This window comes from Strix aluco, chromosome 1 (assembly GCF_031877795.1).
Source record: "Strix aluco isolate bStrAlu1 chromosome 1, bStrAlu1.hap1, whole genome shotgun sequence".
Taxonomy (NCBI): Eukaryota; Metazoa; Chordata; class Aves; order Strigiformes; family Strigidae; genus Strix; species Strix aluco.
This window is the reverse complement of record NC_133931.1, coordinates 108,134,499-108,149,323: the sequence shown is the minus strand read 5'-3', so window position 1 is coordinate 108,149,323 and position 14,825 is coordinate 108,134,499. Positions and strand designations below refer to the sequence as shown.

The 14,825-nt window shown below is 36.1% G+C and overlaps 1 protein-coding gene across 2 annotated transcripts in view; it reads left to right on the top strand.

The window, feature by feature from the left end:
• MINDY4 (MINDY lysine 48 deubiquitinase 4) overlaps positions 1-14,825 on the top strand; it is an 85,025-nt gene that overhangs the window by 27,959 nt on the left and 42,241 nt on the right. For both annotated transcript variants that reach the window (XM_074830652.1, XM_074830642.1), the window contains exons 8-13: positions 191-307; positions 3,906-3,994; positions 8,046-8,147; positions 9,146-9,209; positions 10,549-10,614; positions 10,876-10,943. In XM_074830652.1, the coding sequence (XP_074686753.1) occupies positions 191-307; positions 3,906-3,994; positions 8,046-8,147; positions 9,146-9,209; positions 10,549-10,614; positions 10,876-10,943 (506 nt within the window). The remainder of the gene's footprint in view (positions 1-190; positions 308-3,905; positions 3,995-8,045; positions 8,148-9,145; positions 9,210-10,548; positions 10,615-10,875; positions 10,944-14,825) is intronic.

Below are 14,825 nucleotides of genomic sequence, written 5' to 3'. Positions count from 1 at the left end.
AAAAAATTGCTCCTTTTCATTTGAGTGTTGCTATTTACAGTATGTGTAAAACAGAAAAGGGCGTTTATAGTAAGTTAGTCATTGCCCTTCCACACTCCTCCTTTCTTTTCTAGAAATTACTGCAAGTAAATGTACCTGTGTTTTGGATTTGTTTTTAAAATGAGAACTTTTTTCTTTCTTTTGTTTATAGGAATTAAAAAATCTTTTGTTTGGCTCTAGTCTTTGTTGCTTCAGTGAAGAATGGAAAATACAGAGTTTCACATTTAATAACATACCACAGTTAAAATACGGCATTGTGCAAAAAAAGGTACTGTAAATGACTTTCTTAAAGTGATCTTTGCTTTTTACACTGAGTTTACAAAGGCTGTGTGTTTCAGCAGTAAAAAAAAAGACTCTTCTCTTTCTTTAACTTCTCTGGTTACCACTGGATGATGTCACCTTGTCAAGTCTTGTTCAGTGACTTGAGATGGATGGAATATTTCTGAGGGAAACTTAAAGTAGCTACAGAAAGTGTGCATATGTGTGTGTGTGATGAGGAGTTATTTATAGGGAGGAAGACAAGCTTCTTCAGCTGAAAGCTAGTGGTGGTAAAAGAATAAAAGGGCAGAAATCAAGGGTGAAGTTTAAGAGAAACAGTATATATAGGGGTAATGTTTAACAAGTTTAAGATGGAGCTTGAGCTGTTTCAGAATGGGGGGACATGGCAAGAATTGCCTGCTGTGCCTGAGAAATCACATGATTTTTGCCTCGTAAAGATATAAGGGTCACATGATGAGGCTCATTCCTAAAATAAAAGGAAACAAATGCCCTTGCAGTGTCCCTGGGACTGGGGCACTGGACTGGTGGTGGGACCACCTCTTTTGCAGTCATGTTTCTGTAATTCTGGACTGCAGCCACAAGATGCCAGCTCCTCCCTAAAACAAGGTTTTCATCAATGCCTAGGCATCATCTACCAAGTGGACCACTCTAAAATCCCCAGCTCGTCCCTGTGGTGACCAGAGCTGGTTAAAGCACCATGACATGACTAGGGTCAGCCTGAAAAGCATGTACCAAATCCATAGAAATTTTTGGTGCTAACAAAGTTCTCTCTGGTCTAGGGCATTCATAGGGAGACTCGCTCATCTGGTGTCTATCTTGTCAACCTTACCTGGGCACCTGACTCTTACAGACAGACTGCAGTGCTTCAGACTGTCCTTCTGCTCGGTATGCTGGATGCAGTTGGTCAGCCTGGATTCTCAGCTGGCTGATGTGTAGACTCAGACCAAGGACCACACTCAGGGCACAAGATTTGTGTGTAATATGTAGCTGCCTCCAAAATTGAGCAGATCCATAATAAAAATGCATCCTCCTCAGCTGCAGCTTAATGCCTTAGTCTCTGCCCTGAGGTATGCTTCTGGGATATCCATGCACCAGGTCTCTTCTTGTAAGAGCAAGGATCTGAGCACTTCAGTAAAGACTTGGGAAGGAGTAGACTCCTCTTTACAAAACAGTCATCAGGCTTCTGTGCTGATGCAGAAAATCTTTATCTGGCCTGAGAGAAGTAGACCATTATTTACTATACAGAAATGAGAGGAACAGAGTCTTTGGGGCAAGGACAATGGCTAATAAAAATGTCATTAAGATGTTTAATTAACTTACCTTGTCTAGTTAAATATTTCATTACGCTGTTGATCTCAGAAGAAAGCTGCTTATGTTTAAATATGTTTAAATAAAATCTAGTGGAAAAAAGATATTAAACGTTCATTTAAACTCCAAAAGGAACCATGGCAGTAATGTTCACTGGTCCACAGTAAATGTTACTTTGGTGTTTCCAGACCCTGCTACTAGAGGAAGGATGTCTCATCACTTCTAGTGACTCACTGGCCATTAAATTCCCTGCTGTAAATTCCACAACAGGAATGGTAAACCAGAGTGTTTTGCTTAGATGTGTTTATTTCAGATAGTTAATATATTCATCCTCACTTCCAAAATTCATTTCAGCTGAACAATTGTTTGATTCTTTCCTGTTAAGTTTCTGTGGCGCTATAAGTAGATATTTAGAATGGTTCCTACAATTTTTTTTTGACTGGGAGGCTTTCCTTGGTGGATTGAAATAATCCTTGCTTTTTTCCTTAATATATTTCAGACAATTCACTCATTAGTTATGTAAGTAATTATAGAGAGGTAGTGTGTGTGTAATATAAATGAGAAGATAGAAGGTATCGATATCTAAGCTATTTTCTGATTACAGGACCTTTATTTTCTAGGTTGCATACTACGCATACTGCATGTACCTGCAGGTCCCATTCTCTTAGGCTTGATGCTGTACTTAGGACAACCTGAGAATTAAACTGATCACTTCAATCACATTGCTATTTGAAAATAGCAGTGCTGGCTGCACTTTTCATTCTCCTCCAGGGTTTTGAGGGGAGTTTGACAGATCCTAAACTGATTCATCATAGCCTGGTCATGATCTATAGAGGAAATCGAGGGTACAACTGTAGTATATGACAGCAGTGCGATTCTGAGTTAATCTCAGACTTTGGCATGGGTTAAAATCAGAACACAGACTCTCCAGAAAACCTACTGGATGGTCCATACTTTCTTACCTTCATTGTTTTTCTTACTTTACCTGGGTACACAAAGGTAGCACTAATACATTGGCCTATATGGGATGTTGGCTTAGGGAATACCTGGGTTAAAGTAATGGACTTGCTTATGTAAAGAATGAACCCATTTCTGAGCATGGCAGCATGTGCTGACAGACACATGGGATAGCATCTATGGGATTTAATATGCTGAATCCTCTGTTAAATTGCAGTAATTCCCAGTACTACCAATGTGATATGTGGTATTGTGGTATCTGTAATGTTAGTCTTGTGTCCTGCATAGCCTGCTCCATTCATGCATAGATGTACCAGAGAAATTATGACTTTTCTCTATCTCCTCAGCAAACTCTTGAGTAAATAATACGATGCTGGGAACTGTTAATGTTGGGTTGATGGTTGGGCTGGATGATCTTCAAGGTCTTTTCCAACCTAGACAATTCTGTGATTCTGTGATTCTGTGATGCGAGGCACGTGGGAGAGAGTTGAGTGACAAGGGAAGGAGAGTTATGGCGGATGAAGTTTTCTAGAAAAGGAAAGGGCATACCATTTGCTTCTTAGGACAACTTGTACAGCTGTCTCTGCCATATAGTTAATCCATAGGAACAGGTCTTGCTCATGCTGTGGGGTCAGGTGGGCTAGATGTCAGGGAACAAGCAAGGAGAAGGAAATGCATTGCTACACCATCCCACAGTCTTTCAGAACATCTATAAATCTGTTTTCCATAAAGTTTAAAGTTAATATTTGTTGGTATTGTGATTTTTTCCCAACATTAATCGTTTGAAAGGTTCAAACTTCCTTTGTTTTCTTTCTCTTCCCCAGTGAGATAGCTGCTTGGTGCAGAGGGCTATACATAAAACTGAAATCTTTGTTTAGTGATGTAAGTGGGAACTTGAGTGGAGGCATAGCGCTCAGAGGAGGTAAAAGAGCAAGGCTTATTTTCATCCTTTGGAAAACAGTCAGATTTGATTTCTCTCCGGGAGTTAAGGTAGGTTGTGGCTCAGTAGGGATCAGGTGATCTTTCATTTGTTTGCATAATCACAGAACAGATTTTTAAAAAAGTTTCCTTTGACGTTATAAATGTCTAGACTTTTTCAGGAAAAATAGGTGGGAAACACAATACCAGTTAGTAACACTGATTTTTATTGGCTTGCAAAAAAAAAAATAAAGCAACAGAGAGCACTACAAAGTCATGGATGGAAGGAGAGAGATGAAAGAATGGCTTAAGCCTGAGTGGAAGCACGTGGCTTGCAAAAGTTTTCAGCAGTATCAAACAGTGCAAATTGTTTTGCTCATGGAGTGTCCCATTACTCCCCTCAGGGTGGTCCGTGTGGAGTACTGGCTGCAGTTCAAGCTTGTGTCCTACAACAGCTTATCTTTGCAGACAGTAACAGGAATAAAGACACTCGGTAAGTCAGGAATTGACATCAGAAATATTTTCCACACAGAAGTAAAAAATGTTTTTCTCTGCTGCAGCCACTCGGCAGCCTTTTGAATTTGAACTTATTGAACTTCTCTTTGTCTCTGAGAGAGAAAGAAAGTAGCATATGATTTACTTATATTTACTTCTCTTTCAACTGTAGGAATTTAGAGGTTGCTGTTCTATTTGTATAATTACTTGCTTGTGATTAATCCAAGCACCTCTAAAAAAAGCCAACAGCTTGAATTAAGGCCAATGAAAATTATTTAACCTTGAGATCCCGTGGAGATATGATTTCAAAGAAAATGTAATCAGAGTTTGAAAGATCATGAAATTCATGCACTTTTTGACACTAAGAATCTCAGGGAGGGTGAAAAATTAAAGTTATAGCTATATTTTTTTTTTTATTGCTACTGTGTTTGATCTTTCACAGCTAAACTCCTTAATAGAATTTGAATTTAAATTCTGTGTGTGTATTTTATACTTACTTTAAAGGAATATTGTTAAGTATTGCTAGTGTCAAGGAAAGTTTCTTGGACTGCTATAATATTAACGAACTTGTCACTTTGCTAAAGGAACAGAGCTTAATCAATGAAATGCTGGAAAATAATGTATAAAAAATTAATTTATTACCAGACTTCTTGTATTTGTCTTCTGTTTTCAATAAGAAATCAAGTCCATTACAAAAGAAAAATTTCACAAAGCTTTCCTGTTCTTTATAGGTACAGTTTGTTGAATAGGGATAACTGTATTTTATTAGTTTATGCTACCACCACCATGTGTTATTTGTGGGTGATACCCTGACCCCAATTTAGTCAGAAGAAAAGCTTTCATGCTGAGTTTTTTTCTTGAACTTCATTAGCTTACAATGTAAAAAAGTTCCTCATGTATAAAAATTTGACCTTAAATATACACTTTTCTGCTTGGAACTATTTAGGAAAGTGACTGGGTCTATTGTGATTTTCCTTAGTTTTGTCTGACTGGCACTTAATATAAATTCATTGTTTGGGCTGTTTTCATCAATAATGAAAAAAGCCAGGCACCTGTAGAACATCATTACTTGTCTTCAGCACCCAGGATGGGATGTGACAGTTAATCAAAGGATTGCCAGGCCCTAGGGGATCCACACAGGTGTCCAGGTCCAGGAGTACTAGTGGGTAGGCAGTCCTGATACAAGACACCTAGTAATCCATTAGAAATGTTGAAAACCAGACTTAGAGTCCAAATACAATACTGAAAGTTTTACCTTTATTACTACTATTGATGTTGCTAGTTATTATTGGCACTGATTGCTTGCAGACCCCAAGACAAGGGCCAAATAAAAAAGGTGCTATGAATTCATCACTTGCAAATTGCCTGTTCCTTGAAGTCACTTAAAGGCAATAAGCATGGAGAGATAAAGATGTAGGGTCAGTGGTATAATACATGTGCACAGTGTAATGTCAAGTTAATTCTACAATGTTATGCAGTTTAATTTTTTTCTTCTTCAGTTCTTTCAGTACATCACCTCTGTCTATAATTAATATCAAGAGCCTGCTGTTTAGAGCTCACCTTTTAAAAATGCAGATATTAGCTAGCAAAACTTTATTATTCTAATTCAGATTATAATGAGAGCAGACTTTTCAAGGTAGAATGAGGCACTTGTCCACATAAAAGAAAAAACTGAGAAACTTCCATGCAAGAAGATCAGTACATATTTAGACTTTATGACCAGGAATCTCCACAGAATTCACTGAAGAATTATTTCTGGTTGTGAAAACTAATAATTTGTTTCAGCTTGGGAAACATCCTTTGATCATCTGCTCCTTGGTTCCTTTGAGTTTCAGGTCATCCTTAGTAAAAATAGAGATGTTAACCTTTTCCTCTTTCAACATGGTTCAGTGATCATAAGCGTCATAAAATTATGTGGCACCAACAAGAGGATTGAGGCCAGATTGTTTAAACTATAAGTGTCCCAACTCATGCCAGCTAAAACTTATCCTGTTTACTTGGCAATATTTGCCTCTCCTATTTTTCCCCTCCTATTATCCACATGGTTTTAAAAGATTTTGGGTTTACATATTTTGTATATGAAAAATGCTGCTGAAGTATGCAGAAAGTCTCCAAGGAATTTCAGGTTAGCAGGTGAGCTCTTTGTCTTTATGCACAGAAATGCTAAAAGCCTTCAGGCTCCGAAAAATGAATAGCAAGATGGACTCTTTTATTCATGAGATAAACATATTTTTCTTATGATGTGTTTGCCATGGGCAGAAAGTCAGGCAGAAAGAAAGGGGAGTCTCAGAGCTTGAAATAAGAAGATTAATATTTCTTCCTAATTCTAACCTGAATTTTCAAATCATTATCCACTTCACAGTAAGTGTTTGACTTTAGGCTTCTTCAACATTCAAGAAATAATTATTATGTCTCCTTACTGTGCTACCTCTCTCAGACACATAAATTAGTTGCTAAGCTTCCCATAAATTTCTGAATGTAGGCAGAGGTAAGAGAAAGTTGTGATTATATTTTATTTACTTGAAAACTCTCACAAATTATTTCCCATATCTTACATCCTTTGGAGAGGGAAACATTCTCTAAATGAACATTACATTGAAGGCAGACATTGAACTTAAAAGGCTGTTTAATTTTTTGATGTTTGGTGTTTCTTGTTTAGTCTTTTGAATTATTAGATCTTTTACTCAAATGCTGGGAACAGGTTTGACATCATCTCCCATGCTGGTAACAATCTTAAGACTGATAATATCTGAATTTCAAAGACTGCCATTCTTGAAGGCACTGGAGAAAATTCCAGTTCTGTGATATTTGGGATCAATAGACTGCTGTAAATATTCCGTAGTTTTGTACATCATTGTGTAAATTCCAAGCCAAGCATCTAAGTGAAAATATTTCAGAAACAGTGGGGCTGCACATACTAATACTGTGTCAGTTACTGTAATGTTTTAGGTCACCACTTTGAGGCATACCTTTTTATTATAAAAATGCAAATGTAGTGTTTATTGCAGATGGTACTTTAAATAAAGTTTAGTAGTATATAAGAACATTATGGTGTATATTTATTGACAAGACTTAAGAAATAAAAACAAAGGAAAGAAATTATGAAGGCCTTCACAAACTAAAATTCATATTTAATATGTAAACCAATCCTGTTACAGAATATTAAAGCAATTTTATTACAGATTTAAAGATGAATTAGCTTCTCTTGTCTGTTATTTGCTAATACATTATTGTTCCCTAAAGTACATGTACCTGTTTTTTTGTCCAACCAATTATAAATATGTATTCTGAAAGAGCATGCACTATTTCTTTTAGAAGATTAGTTTTCAGGGTATTATTATAGATCTGTGTATAACCAGTTCCAGTTGTTGATCATATCTTATTTAGTCTTCTATTTTAATAATTTTTAAATTTTAATTCTTGATAATAATAGTTTTGTTTTAGTCGTTCCTTATAAATCAGACACCATCTTTACTATTAATCTCCTAGAGGTAGAGACTGTGCATTTCATCTCTTAGATTCACTCGTATTACAAGGGTATTGTCATAAAACATATAGACATAGGCTACGAAGCTTACAATTGCTTAGCTTAAGTACCCATAACAGCAGTCTAACCATCATTATGAGCAACATAAGCTCATCCAGATCCCCCAAATGCAGGACACTGCTGTTAAGACTTGGCCTAGGTGAATTAACTTCCCTCAAATTTCTGTTTTACTTCTGACTTCAGAAGAGATCTACCCACTGTGCCCAGATGTTTTACTAGCAATCTAAAGAGGAAGTTGTTCTAGATACAACTCTATTCACTGGATCTTATTATCTTCAGTAAGATGCAAGGTATCTTCTTAAATGTCTAAAATGAGATACAAGGTGGCTGACCTCAAAGAATGGTTCCAGAAAGCCCATATTCCAGCAGCGACTTCAGCTGCATCTCCATCTTTAGAGCTCTTTAGGTGCTGACTGTAATTGGCGCAGTTTGCCCTCTGATGAGTAAGCATCCCAATACACATTTTGATACTTCTCTGTTTCTTGCATTTCACGGACTTCAGTTGTCTTCAGCCTTCAGAAGTTCACAGGACCGAATGCCTCACCATGGCTATTGCAGGCATATTGTGGCGTGCAGGGGGCAATGAAAAAGCAATTGTGGCACTGTAAGTAGGAGAAGCAGTTTCAGTTATTGTACAATGCTTCTATACTTGTGTCTGTTATATATGTACATGGTTTGCAAAATGAAAGTTTTCTAAGATTTATTTGTGCAGTCTAAAAATGACTTGGGGAGAAATGCAAAATGTCATTTCTGCTGTCCCACTAGCTGGGACAGAAGAGTCAAATTCTTTAAAATTGCTGTGAAATATCCTGTGGATTTCATTGAGGTTAGGATTCCTCCAAAACCTTTACCAAGCATTATTTTTCCAGATGCAGCATTTTACTCCAACAATTTCATATTGCAGGATATTCTATTATGGCTGGGATTGATTTCCTTTTGCTGTAGCTGCCTACTAGTTAGTTAGTTTATGCTGTGCAATTAGGCTGCTTGTACACAAAACATATAACTTTTAGATCTCTAGCTTTGGCTGTACTGGATCCTACACGATATTTTTAAGTAAGCCAGGTTTTGTGAGAATAGGTCATTTCTTTTATTAGATCAACTGAGATAGCTGAAAAATAACAGAGAAGCTTTTGAGCACAGAAGTCCTTCTTCAAACCTGAAATAGAAGCAGCAAATTCAAAAACATTTCAAGTGATATTTTGCATATTTTACATCTAGAAAATGCTTCCTCTATGATGATATTGTACATATGTTCTTCTGCTTGTTTTAATGTCATTGCTCTAATATTCTTTTCCAATAAAAACTGTCATTAACATCTTAAACCTATATTTATCCTCTTTCTGTATAGACAAACTTGTAATTCATATTAAATAGATTGTGAGAGCACAGCAAAGCTAAAGTATATGCTTCACTGATAAAATTTTGTTTAATAGGTAGTATGAACTTTTTATGCAAGTGGTCTTTTTTAAAAAAGTGGTTAAAAATAATAATACAAAATCTTTGGCTCATCATTCAGTTCATATAACATGTTGATTTCTCTTTAATGCCATTTTGTTCCTTTTAACATGAGCTGTGGTTTTGTCTGAATATCCTCTTCAGGCCATCAGGAAGACAGCAGTTCACTCCCATAGGAAAATACAAGGCAGATGGAATCTTAGAAACTGTAAGGCTCTGTGTATCTCACAGTAACATTCTCCATATATCCTCTTTCTAGCTTTTCTTATTTTAGTACAGTGAATGTGATTTCTGTTGCTCTCTTAGTGTTTTAAAATCTTTTATATCAAATTAGTTGTGATCCAAAAGCCAATAGGAAGTAACAAAGTCCTGTAGTTTGTCTGCCTGGCTCTGAGTCATCCCAGTGTCTCTGGGCAATTGGGCTCTCTGAAGTCCTTTTTGTTCCATCTACCTTTCAAGATTATAAACTGCCAATTTTTATTGATACACAGTAAAAGTGAATGTGGATCCTTTCAAGTTGACCGTGAGCATCAAAAGGCAGTATTTTCTTCTTGTCTTACACAGAATTCTTTGCCTTTTTTTTTCCTTCAGAAGCTCTAAATGGGAAAATACTTTCCAGTTATGCCTTTATTTCCATCTGAAGCTCTCAAATGGCTTTGCAAACAGTGATGCCATAAGCCAGACTTTAGTGGTTTAAGGAAATATTACTGGCCTCCTACATGGAGGAATGGATGTGTCAACAACTTTTCAGAAGCAGACGGTTTTGGAACAGCTAGAAGTGAAAACCTGTATAAACAGCATGAGTGCAGCAGGAAACCTTGTCTGTAATATGCTCTTCCAAGAGACAAGATAGATTATTTAATTAGTATGTTAACATAATTCTGAGTTGCTGACTATTTCAGAATGCAGCTAACACCATTATGCTGCCTCTGAGTACTGCTTATCAAAGGTCATGTGGACATAGCCACAGTGAAAATATGATGGAAAGGAATATAATCCAGACTGCTTGATCTTTCCTCACACAGTATCCGCAAGACCATCATTTCTGTCAAAATCTGAAGATGACAAAGAATGTTGAAGTAAGGGCCTGGATCTGTGAATTCTCCTGTTAAATAGGAGTATTCATGGGAATATGGTAGGAAGTGACCTGATACATGCCTGCTATGGATGGCTCACCACATAGGTACAAACTCCTGAGCTACTTGCCCGTTCTATGTCTTCTAAAGCTGCAGTATTCCTATGTTTGTTCTAGGAATTGTTTTTCATTGCATAAACAATGCTTAAAACTGAGTCAAACTGTCTGTTCAATGAACTTAAAACCAACAAGAAGCAGTATTAAAGATTCAGAATATACAAAGTGCTGAGATACAATATTATACCAAGTAACAACAGTAAGAGGTAGATTTCGTTAGATCTTTATTCCATTTTGTTAGTTCAAGTCTTTTCAGTTGGATTGAAAGTTTTGGCTACTTTAGTTCAGCTTTCAGGTTATAAAAATTAGTTACTGTTTTAGTTATTTTTTTTTTTCTTCTTACATTTCTTCCCAGCTAATACTACATAGTGCCACAAGATACGAAGATCTGATTGTATTTCTTCAGCAGAATATTCACCAGGTACTTTGTATTAGAGAAGATACTAAACCTGTTATAGTTCAGCTGCCAGTCTGTCTGTGTTTATCAGTCTCGTATGAGGTCTTCTGAACATTGTTTCAAACACTATGTGGACATGTCTTGCATTTTAAAAAACAGCAACAAATTCAGTTTTGACATAAATGAGAAGAATTCTTTCTGCTTTCAGTTCAATTTGCATTTCTTTAGGATTGGGCAAAAAACATACACAACAAACAAAATAAAACCAGTCCTTTTCTTTTTCAGTTTGAAATTGGTCCCTGTGGGTGCATCCTTCTGACTGTGTCTGTCATCTTATCAAGAACTATCAACCTGTGAGTGTCTTTGTATCCCTATTTCATAAACTTCAAAGCAAACAAGCTGTGTAAAGTAAGGAAACAACCATGATGTACTTAATTCTCTGGCCTTTTTAATCTATCTTGATGTTTACTCTGATAAATATAGGGAAATTATGCAGATTTTCTCACCTAATCTTGGCTTTTTTTTTTTTTATTGTATGCACACACATATATATATATGCTGTTAAAGTGGTAGTGATCAGTCCACCTATCTGATATAAATTACGCCATCTAAACATTAGACATCATGTCTAAGGTAGTTGCCTATGCTCCCTGTCTTGACAGTTGAAAGCAGGACTCACTTAGAGGGTTATTTATTTCAGGTATCAGTCTTAGGTAGGGATGAATAACTTTCTTGTGATGCCCCAGTCTCTCCATCAATGATAATGATAAAGAAAGGCTAGTATAAAATGGATTAGGCAGGTAATTTTTAGATGGTTATAAGTAAGGTATGACAAATCTGGTCTCAGTTTATTGGTGTAATAAATATGCTGACCTCTAACTAAGGGATAGTCATTATAGCCTTTTTAAAAACTCATTGAGGCTTGCCCAAGTTAATTGTGCTTTTAAACAAATTAAACGTATTTCTGTGAATATTAGAGTGGGTCAGAATGTAAAAGCTTTCTTCATTTTGTCCAATTCCACTTTTGTAAAAATCTCCTAGAGTTACCTGCAAGTGAAAAAACCTGTTCCCTGACAGTTCACTTTCCCAACAACAACTGACTTGAAGAAAGCAGTTGCACTTGAAAAGCACAGGCTTGATTTATGGAAGCTTTTATTTCTTACATCTCTGCATTGTCTTGAAAATAAATAGCTACTTAGTCCAAATTTGTGATATGCAATTCAGATGCTCACCTACTGAGATTCTTATAGGCGTTTACAGATTGGTTTTTTGGTTTTGTTGTCATTTGTTCCTTTCTTTTGCTTACAGTAACACTACAGGCCATTGGCTTAACTCCACTTTTGCACTCTAACTCAAATGACATAATAATTTTATAGCATATGTCATTTATTCTCATTTTTCTGAGCTAGTTACAGCAGAGAGGTCCAAATTAGTAAAGGTATTTGAGCAAGTAACAATATATTTGGCATTTGATAGGATTACCAAAAGCAGCAATGTTCCTAACTGCTATTGAGTGAATTGCTTTACTTGCTATAAAATGGTAAACATTCTTTAATAATATAAGCAAGGACCTTTTTTTTTCCCATCACCTCTCAGTTCTTACCAGATGGATTATGACAAGGCCAATCAATCATCTGTGTTTGTATTTGGGGGAGATAAGTGTCTAAAGTGAACTTGAAAATTCCTTATGGGGGCTATTTGCATTTTTAGGTATCTAAATATTTTTACAGTTCTGGTCCACAGTGTCAGAACTGTTTATAAAATGTAGCTCTATTTTGAGGAATATTCATGACTTTCTCACAGAACTTCATTTGAAAGTACCATTACTCTTCTAGCTCAGTACTGTGTAATATATTGCATTGGTACCTATCTTTTGTTTATAAGACACGGGAATTTTTCTCTGTCACTAGATACAGTGAAATGTGTTTTCAGACCTTTGCATAAATTTTTTTAGAAGTGCAAACTAAATTTCATTTATGTAATGTTTGGTAATAGATTTGAATGCCTATGTCATAGTACTTCTCTTAGGTTACTACAAGTATCAAGGCAAATAACTCACTGCTCATATCTTCAAGAAATATGTACCATTTAGTGAGTGTTGCAAGCATTGTAAGTAATTATTTACATAACTGGCATAGTTCTGGATGAACAGTTGAAGACACATAATAATTGTTTTAGGTAATGGAATTTTCATCCAGTAATAGATCTCCCCGGGATTTTTTTTGTCCCAGCTTTTTAACACAAAATCAGTGTTTGGGTTTTTTTTAAAAAAAAAGAAAATTCCACAGAAATTTCAATTGTCCTGATTTTTGTGTGCATCTTCTATTGAAAAAGCTAGATAGATTTTAGTTCAGAAGTCGACATATTTTAGTTTCTTAAATCATGATGAAATGCTTCTGTTTGTGTCAGTTCTTCACCATGTGCCCACAATGCTGACTCTCTGTGGTCCCTTGGTAAATATCTCTTCTATAAATAATTGGCACTGCTTGTACGGAAGTTGAAAACTAACGATGGAGTAGTCTTGAACCATGGTTATCAAAAAACAACATTGTGTAAGATGCAGAGGTATGTCCGATGAAACCAAACCAAAGCATTTATGTTTGGTTAAACAAAGAGAAGACTATTATTGAAATGTTTCTTTCAATCAAAAATATTCTTCTCAGTGTTTTCTGTTCCATTAATCATTACAGTGTTTACTGAAGCTTTCCCTTCAGGATATAATTAGAAGAAATTAACATATTAGAACATATTTTATATGGTGGGGAAACATTAATTACCCATAAAAAAAGCCGAGCACTGAAGGTGGACTAAATGGTGAGGTTGATTAATTGAAGGATAAGTACCACTGTACCAAGACCTGTGCAGTTCAACCCATGTGGAACTGGTCTAGAAGGGGTGCAGGATAATGAAACCACAAAGCTTACAGACTTCCTCAGAGCAGTCACATCTCTGGACAGATGCTTCCCATGTCTGTACAGATGGAAGATGGCATGCAGTTGTGACCATGCACATAATTCAGAAATGACAGCTGCAGTAGTTGGTGCGTTCTGAATGATCAAGACCTCTTAGCAACTTCTTAAATCCATGACTAAGTTCTAGCAGTTCAGAAAGATCTCATAGTGCCAACAATGGAGTAATCTCATCTAAGTTCAGCCTGCTAAAAATTACGCAAAGTCTCAGTTCTCCCAGCTCCCTCTGTGAAAAGTGAGAAGCTTCTCTAAGAGACACTCTAAGAGAGAGTCATCCCATTGGAAAAGAAGAGTCAAGAAAGGTGAGGACAATTGCTGTGGGCAGTGCCTGTCTTTTTCCTTTGATTTTTGGAGGGAGAACTACTAGCTAAGACTTCTGTTTCTTAGGTGTTTGCTATTTTGAGGGTAATGATCTATCTTATCTCTATTTACTTTTTATGGAAATATTTGCATTTAGACTTCCTTTATGCTCAAAAGAGAGAAAAAAATCTTGATTCATTTGACTCATTTTGAATGTCTATCTTAGAATGAGATAAATCATCCCTGAAATGCTTACTTATCTCCCCTATATAAAAAGAAAATCTAAATGACCTACTCATATAGAGGCTTTACACTGTAAACATCAAGTGGTGAAATGAATTCTGTCTTATAGTGACTGGTCAATTAAATGGGAGATGAAATTCAGTGTTAATAATGCAAAGCATTATACATGATGAAAAAACAGTCTCAACTCTACTTACGTAGTGATGGGCTTTAAATAAGCTGTTCTAAAAAAGGAGAGAAATTCTGGCACCACTGCTAGTAATCTAATTATCTGAAAATATCAGCTCAATTTTCTATGACAGACAAAAAAGAAATAATGTGTTGGGAGTTAGGGTGATAAAAAATGAGAACAGAATAAAAACGTGGTAATGTTTTTATATAAATATGCGATCTTCTTATGTCTTTATCTTGCATGTAGTCTTGTCTCCCCAGGTCAGTAAAGACACATTAGAACTAGAACCCACTGGAAGACAAAAACAAAGTTTCCCTTTAGTGTGGACTAGCCTCTGTGTGAGGACAGATGAAATCTTTTCTCTCTGGCACTGAAGAGGAATAACTCAGATGTGATAAAAAATTAGACATCCATGATAAGGTTGAATAAGGAGTGATTATATTATTTCTCAGAGTCCAAAAACTTGGGGGCTGTCATGGAAATGCTAAGGCTTCCATTTTAAAACAAACCACAGTACTTTTTTTTCACAGCATAAGTAACTTTCAGTACTG